Source organism: Impatiens glandulifera, chromosome 8 (assembly GCF_907164915.1).
Source record: "Impatiens glandulifera chromosome 8, dImpGla2.1, whole genome shotgun sequence".
Lineage (NCBI taxonomy): Eukaryota > Viridiplantae > Streptophyta > Magnoliopsida > Ericales > Balsaminaceae > Impatiens > Impatiens glandulifera.
This window is the reverse complement of record NC_061869.1, coordinates 38572575-38581119: the sequence shown is the minus strand read 5'-3', so window position 1 is coordinate 38581119 and position 8545 is coordinate 38572575. Positions and strand designations below refer to the sequence as shown.

The following is an 8545-nucleotide window of genomic DNA, read 5'->3' as shown; positions in this document are numbered from 1 at the left end:
TATCACTGGTAAATAAAATATGTCAAATAGGTTTCTATTAGAGTCGGCATTATACAAAATATTAAAACAAATAAGAATCAATTAATTTAATGTGATCTTATTCCAATTTGTATAAAATTAATTTAAAATTATCTATAAATAATTACCTCATTAAATCTTTATAAAAAGATGAGAAATATATTATTGTAATAAATGTAAATGACAAATTTATTCTTTTGGCAAATAAATTTCAACAGTACCCTTTATAATCTTCAAAAATATGTGAAACCTAAGTATATCAACAAAGAGAGTCATATAAAGATGTACAAACCATAGAGAAAGATAGTTATGGCTAGAAAATCAAGTAGAGGTCGCCAGAAAATCTCAATAAAGTGGATTGAAAATGGGGATAAGTGTTCTGTATCGTTCTCGAAGAGAAAGTCTGGAGTCTTAAAAAAGGTAAGTGAACTTTCTACTATGTGTGGAATAGATATGGCACTAATTTTGTTCTTTGAAAGTGACAAAGCCTTCTCTTATGGCAATCCTACTTTAAATGCCATATTAAATTGCTTTTTGGGTGTAGATTCCCAAATAGTGTTTGATTCAGCTTCACTTAAAATCATTGAGGAACAACATATCTCCATTATTCAAGAGATGGAAGGTAAAAGAATGAATGATGAAGAAATGCTCAAACTTGAGTTACAACGTAGGAAAACGTTGTCACTAGAGATGATTAACCATGCTCTAGGAAAATGGTGGGAGTATCCAATTGAGAAAATGAGCTTACTCCAAATACAAATTAGGAATGCTAGTATGGAAGACCTAAAGATGGTATTCGAAGAACAATAAAAATTTAAAGATGGCCACACACAATTGGAATTCATTGGATTTATTAGCCCTTACTAGTGTAATCCAAATTAGTCCATAAGTGAATTGTTTTTTGTTTGTGTCAAACTTTATTAGAATATGTTATATGAATTTTATTAAAATATGTTGTTTTAGATATCCATCTTTGACTTTTGGTGGTAATGTATTTTATTCTTAATGTTTTTTTCTATTTAATTTTGTTAAAATAATATATCAAGTGATCATTATTGAAAGTACTCATTCATTTAAAATAATATATTTTTTTTGAACAATCACTAATTTTTTAAGGCACAACTCAATTTTTAAATGAAAAATAAATTAATAAAAAGTACAAGAGGAGAAGCCTTTAAGTTTGTGTTGTGGGACAACTAGAGGTCGGCAGTGGGTCAAGCTAACCCAGCCCGGCATGGCATGTCCACATTCCATTTTTGGCCCGGCCCGGACCGGTCCGGTCCGACGAGTTTTGACGGGCCATGGGTCAGCATGATAATATATCATGGGTTGGGCTGGGTTTGATTTTTTTATCCCATAGGCTTGGCCCGGTCTGGCCTTCTAATAGCCCAGGGCACGGCCCGACCCACAGCCTGACACGGCACATTAGTAAATATAAAGAAAAAAAATGGTAACAAAAAACGGTAACATTTATAGAAAAGACAAAAAACGATAACAAAAAAACGGTCACATTTCTACGGACTTTATAATTTGAATATTTCTCTTCATTATTAAATCACCTATTCTTCTCTCTCTTAATTATCTTTTCTCAACCGCTCAACTTCATTAATTGATATTCTCTCTCAAGTTTTAACATTTAATTATCATTTCTCATTTAATCTACTTTTTTTTCTACTAATCACTAATGGCAAATTTTGGAAGTTCTTTTTCTAGTGACGCAACATGTGCACGACGAAGAAGACATGTCATTGAAGATGTCTCACCATTTCATCATCAAGAGGATGAAGATGATGAACTCCAAGTCGATCATGAACTCCAAGTCGATCATGAACTCCAAGTTGATCATGAAACCCAAGAACAAGTTACAAATATGGTTGCGCCTTCAGTTGAGACAACAGGATCAGGTAACACTAACACTAAGAAATGTATATAACATTAAACAAATGTGTTAGATTAAGAAGACCATTAATGTTTTTTGTTGATCAATATTATTATTCTGATTTTATAGTAGAAGATTCAACCGAATTTTAATTTAGCTGAAGATTTTGTCATGGGCAACCTTTCTCATGTATCTTTGCCTTTCATATCTTGGAATGAAGTTAGATGGTTCATCCTTATAGAAATCTAGTACTTTATATGAGATAGATCTCTTATAAATTGAATAAAATCGTCAGCAAAAGAAAAAAGATGGTTATAAAAATCAATATAGTTAATTTACTTAACCATCTAAAAGAACTTAATCAATCCTTAACTATATGTGCAGGAACAGCTTCAACCGAATCGGCTCACTTCATCAACAAGATCGACCAAACCGAAATACTCAAACTGGTCTATCCCCTTTGTTAAGAAAAACCGGCCCAAACATATTCGAAGGAAAGCCGGCTCGGCTCAAACTCATGCCCGGCTAGAAGTGCTAACCGATTAGTTTTGGCTAGCTCAAAACATTGAAGATCATAAGGCCAACGGGAAGATTATTCAAAGTGATGATTAATCTGAAGATGACGTAATGAAAATATCTTGGGAATACGCAAAAGAAGGTTCTGAGATAAGGCATGAGGCAAATCTAATGATTGCAGATTTTAACCAAGCCTACAAGCAACCTTCACGGTGCAGACGACCGCCCTTATGCATGACTGCCACGTGTATAAAAAGCAAACCTAAGCTACTCTGACCGGCTCGTCTACCCATGACAAATCAGCTCAAGAGAAAGAAATATGAACGTTGTCATATTTCCTATATAAGAGGAAACCAAGGGCATTAATAAAGACATAGATCCAACGCGCGAGCTATCAACTCAACTTTCACCTGACCAAACCTGAAAAGCATCTGAATTCATACAGTTTCTTTTATCAAAGTGAAATAGTTGTAATCATTAAACATTCTATGAAAAAGTGTATTACAATACTGTGTGTGTATTGTAAAGTGTATATCGAGCAGTAAATAAGACTCGATGATATTGTGGTGTGTAAAATTCCATTAGTGAATATCTTTCTCACTATTTGAGAAGAAGGGGTGACGTAGGAGGATTTTGCTCCGAACATCCATAAAAATCTGTGTTCTGTGTTCTTCATTTACTTTTTGTTACTAAGCTAACCGAACTGACTATTCCTCATCTCAACCGAACCGAACTCTCTTCACTTAAACCGATCCTCTCATAATTCCTTCTATTAACCGAATCGTGTGCAGTTGCTTCAGGATAAAACAGACACTTCCGCCCTTGAACTCAGTTCAAGATTTTGTGACAACTTGTGTGGTGTTAAGAACGGTTCTAATCTTTAACCAGATTAGTGCCAATTTGGTGTGTGTGTGTTGTAAGTGATTAATTGTTAGCCGAACCCCAGTCCTCTATCGGCGATCCCGTACCTAACAAGTGGTATTAGAGTAGGAATCTTAAAACTCAAGTAACCGGAAACGCTGGCAAACATGACTCATAACGAAAAACCCTCGTTGCTAAATAGTGAGGCGTTTGTCGACTGCAAGGTTCAGATGTACCTACATCTAATCACTATAGATGATGAAATGAACTCCATTCGGAAAGAAGGTCCGATAAAGATTGAGAAGGAGATCGGTGCATGGACGGCTAAAGACAGAAGGAGAAACAACCTGGACAACTATTGCAATAGACACATCTTCAAATCTCTGGACAACAACACTTTTGGTAAAATCAAAGATTATCAAAGTGCAAAGGAAGCCTGAGAAACTATCATTCAGCTCCATGAGGGAAACAAAAGGACAAAGGAAAATAAAATTCTGGTGGCAACTCAGAAGTATGAGAACATCAGAATGAAGTCCGGAGAAAACATGAAGGAATTAATGATCGGTTCAATAGTGTGGTAAACGAGCAATATACACTTGGAAAAAGATACGATAATCGGGAAATAATCGTTAAGGCATTGAGATCTTTACCAAGAGCATGGGATATAAATATCATGGTAATGCGAGAGTCAAACAATCTCGGGTAGATGAAACTGCATGATGTATTTGAGGATTTGAAAGCGTACGAGTTTGAGATGAAGTCTCGAATCGAGATGAAGCTTCAACCTCAACTAGAGCTTTAGTGACATCTGTGCAACTACCGACTCCTGTATCAGCTGATCCGACACCAATCAAGAACCCTAAATCAGATCTACGATGATTTGATGGCCATGCTGGCAAAGAAATTCGGAAGATTAATGAATAAGAATCAACCATCGAACAACCAAAACTACAACTATGATTACAGTGACAAATCAAATGTAAGATGCTATAATTGTAACGCTTTTGGTTATTTCAGGTCGGAATGCAGAAGACCGAGACGAGACGACCGAAAACCGGCAAACAACTACCAGAGGGGCGATAACCAACAAAATAGTGAAGAAAAAGAGACTCAAAAAGCACTAATAGCTTCCGACGGTGGAAGTGAGTGGGCTTACTCCGACAGTGATGAAGACGGAGTCACTTGCCTCATGGCTAAGGAAGAAGAGATAGCCAACTTTCAAGAGGAATTCGATTTCTCAAGTGAAGAATTCACTAAAGAGGATCTGGTTAGTGCACTCAACGACATGGTTGCTGAGTTCAAAAACCTATCCATTATATTCCCGATCCGGTCAAACGTTAAAACCTGAGAGTCAAGTGGAACGATCGGCGAGCCGAGTGGAACCAAGATATATGAACCGATTGAATCATTTGAGAATGAGAAACTCAAAGAGAAAGTTCAATCGCTAACCGAATAAAATGAAAGAACAAAATATGTCATGAATTCTTGGAAGAAATCTAGTGAAGTTGTTAGCCAGATGTCTACATACCAAAGACATCCCAAATGCATGTTTGGGCTCGGCTACATTGGTAACAAATCGGCTAATCGAAAACCTTCCAATGGGATGAAACTCAACAAAGGAAATCTTCCATTCGTAAGATTTGTCAAGAGCTCTTCAACCGACAATGGGGCAGACCATGATTCAAAATCGGACAAAGAAATAAAATATGCAGGCCCAACTGACTCGGATAAATGGCTTCATCCTGATTGAAAGAGAGCCAATCGGCCAGTAAAGAAGCAAACTGATACACGCTCATATAGAACTAACCGACAATCACCACCACAGCACAATGATGTATTTTTAGGTAGACATGGAGATGTCAAGCTGAGTACCGGTAAAATAATTAGAACTAACACTAGGGAAGTCATTCGACTTATTAAAGTTTGGATCCCTAAGAGACTAATCAATCACGGACCCAAGTAAACGTGGGTACCAAATTGGTGTAAATATGTATTTTTTGCAGGTTAGGAGGAGCAAGCGGTTAGGAAATTCAGAATGGTATCCAGACAGCGGGTGTTCTAGACATATGACCGGAAACAGTGGACTACTAACCGACATTGTATATGAAGTCGGTGCAATGATCAATTTCGGTGACAATTCTAAAGGTAGAGCCGTGGGCAAGGGTAAGATTGTCCATGGCAACCTATCTATAAACAATATACTGTTATTTAAAACTTGCATTTTAATTTGCTTAGCATTAGTCAAATGTGTGACATATGATATACGGTTGAGTTTCATAAGAATGCATGTTTGGTTAAGAACTCTCATGTTCCAAAAACAAATAATCAGTGCCTCTAAAATATTCGAGATAAAGTTCAGCAAGGCGGATGAGCGAACATAAAATTGGGAGAATGAATTTTTGGATGAAAACATGATATGCAACCAAAAAATTCTGTATAAATTTTGAAAAACGATTTTTCATCTCTTACATAATCAAATCAACAACATAACAGATTTCCCATGGTATGAAGGAAGCTAAGTATAGACCTTGTCTGTAGGCGGAATAGAGTACGACGTTAGACAAAACATTAAAATTCAAAATTGAGAAAAAATTAATAATAAACAAAAACTATTAACAAACAAAAAATAACTCTATTATAATACCTCAAAACAACAATTCATGCGATAATGATGAAGATAAGTACGTAATGAGGCCCTTTTTCCTCTCCACCTACCATAGCTATCAAATAGCATATGCTCATTCATATTAAATATTGTGATAGAGTACAATTGACAAAATTTGTTAACTTGGTCCAAAATATCATTCTATCTTCTCTAAAGTTTTGACCATCGAGTAGTTAAACTAAAAATAGAAAAATAATTCACTTCAAATTCCTAAGCCCTAAATCACTAATTGAAATTGGTTATCACTTACCCTAAAGCCAAAACCTTAAATGACTAAATCCTTAATCCAATGTTATTGCTCAACTATTTAAATATGAAATACCTAAAAAGAATAAGGCATCGAATTACATTCAATGTCTCAGATTACGGATAGCTAAAGGCTGAAGCGGTAAATAAGATCACTAGCTGTTGAGTACTGAAGAGGACCGAAGAATAGAATAGAATTAACGAAACTAATATAGCTTAGGAATTTTAAGACTTTTTAGTTTAAAATTTAGTTTAATACTTTAATATAATATTATATTATATATAACATCTGTTTGGGATGCGTGGGGGGCTGGAGCCCACCACAGTCCACCCTTTCCGTCCGCCCCTACATATAATTTAATTATTTATTTTATTTTTATAAATTTTAAATAAAAAATATTTTAATAATTTAATATATTTATTCCAAAAAAAATCTCACATTTTCATCAAAAATACATCTTTCAAATACCTCAAGTAACTCCACACCAAATAAGCTCAAGCTCAGTAAATATAGAATGAATAATTATTTTTTAAAATGATTGATTATTTGAAAAGACAATAACTTTTGGATGGGTCAATTTAATGGGGTATCTTTATGTTTGAATTCATGCTTATCTGAATTAGTGTTTTGTTATACACATGTCTTTTCTTGTGCTAATTTATATTTCTTTGTTGCAGAAATAGAAAAATAAATTTACAGACCTTTTTTAAAAGATGATAAAGCAAATTACAATAATTTAGTTGAAGAATCCAAACTAAACACTACTATATGCTGCATTTGCTTTATGATAAGAATCATCTAATGATAATGAAGAACAATTAGCAAGGAGATGCATGTTTTAGTTCTTATAAAGAAGATTGAAGAGACAAAGAGCAATTAAAGATCCAAAATTGAAATCTTAATGACACATTCCAACTTCCTTCAACTTAAGATGAACAAAATGACTTCAAACAACATTGAAGCTTCAAGCCTAGAAAACAACACAAACATTCAATTCAACTCCAACACCAATGAGATTATGATACAAGAACTGGTTGTTTTAAGAACAAAGAACAATCGTCTACAAATTACTATATTCGAAATGGAGAAGGAGAATAGGAAAACAGTGAGTCAACAAAACAACATCATACAAAAGTTAACCGACGAGAACAAGGAAGTGAAACAAATAGTGGAGAAGAAGATCAACGAGACAACTGATGAGATACAAAAGACTTTAGAAGATCGAATTCAAATGATGTGCAGGAGAATAAATGTGGCAAAATAGCTTCATATCGAGAACAAGGAAGTCTACATGAAAACAAGAGGCAAGTACTCGAAAGAGAAGACTGACATGATAATTATTGAGGACATGATGAAGGAACTAAACAGGGTGGGAGTTAAGTTCGAGGAATTCAACGATGATATTTTGAAGAGACTCGGTCGCCGAATATCACCTCGTCCCGTGCGGCACTAGGCTAGATTGCCACAATACTAGCTAGTCACGGGCTGTGTTTTCGAAGGAATGGGCTATGAAGAAAGGAATGGAGGAGAAGGAACATGAAGAAGAGATAATGGAATTAAGGGAGAGAGTGAAGTAAATGGAGAAGGTTGTGAATGAGAAGGAAGAAGAGATTGCTATGATTGAGGAGGAGAAGAAGGAGGCTATTAGACAGTTATGTGTTTGGATTGATTATCATTGAAACAATAGAATGAGTTACTTGAAGGAAATTGTCTCAAGAAATCGTCCAAACTTTGGGATTTAGAGAATTCGGAAGAGCTCGAGTATGATTACGTTTTTTTGCAGGGAATGAATGAGAGGCGCTTCTATTTAAAACAAATAATTCCTAAACAGTATAGAAAGCTTGGATTTTAAATTAAGAAACAAAATAAACTTATAAAACAGAATAAACTTATGGCTCTAATGTTATTTTTTTCCTTTGTACTATTTAAATTAAGATTTGGTTAATCAAAACTATAAACTAAGATTTGGTTAATCAAAACTATATTAGCAACCTCTAATAAGCTTATGAAACAGAATAAACTTATGGCTCTAATGTTATTTTTTTCCTTTGTACTATTTTTATTTATTTAATCTTCAATTATATTAGTAGACAAATAGTTATTGAAAATTATGTTTAAAACTTATAGATTTGTGAACTTTATAAATGTTTGAATTTTGAAGATATAATTCAATATTCTTAAATATTTATTAAATATGTTTCAACTAATCAATTTCTAGACACCTATAATGAGTTATGAGAAAGATATTGAAAAAATATTGACTTACAAAATATATTTTGATTATATGATATATTGGCATTCTTTGCCCATAAGAAATTATTAACAAAAATGAGTAAAATATTTTAGAATTTAAAGCGTT

The 8545-nt window shown here is 34.2% G+C and overlaps 1 protein-coding gene across 1 annotated transcript; it reads left to right on the top strand.

Moving 5' to 3' along the window:
* The first annotated feature begins 327 nt into the window (after positions 1-327).
* LOC124913299 (agamous-like MADS-box protein AGL62) lies at positions 328-828 on the top strand. The gene has a single exon (XM_047453893.1). It carries the CDS (start codon positions 328-330, stop codon positions 826-828), a length of 501 nt encoding a protein of 166 aa, XP_047309849.1.
* The last annotated feature ends 7717 nt before the right edge of the window (positions 829-8545 follow it).

What these genes read in the sequence shown, in the direction of transcription:
- LOC124913299 (XM_047453893.1), top strand. Translation starts at nt 328, where the DNA reads ATGGCTAGAAAATCAAGTAGAGGTCGCCAGAAAATCTCAATAAAGTGG.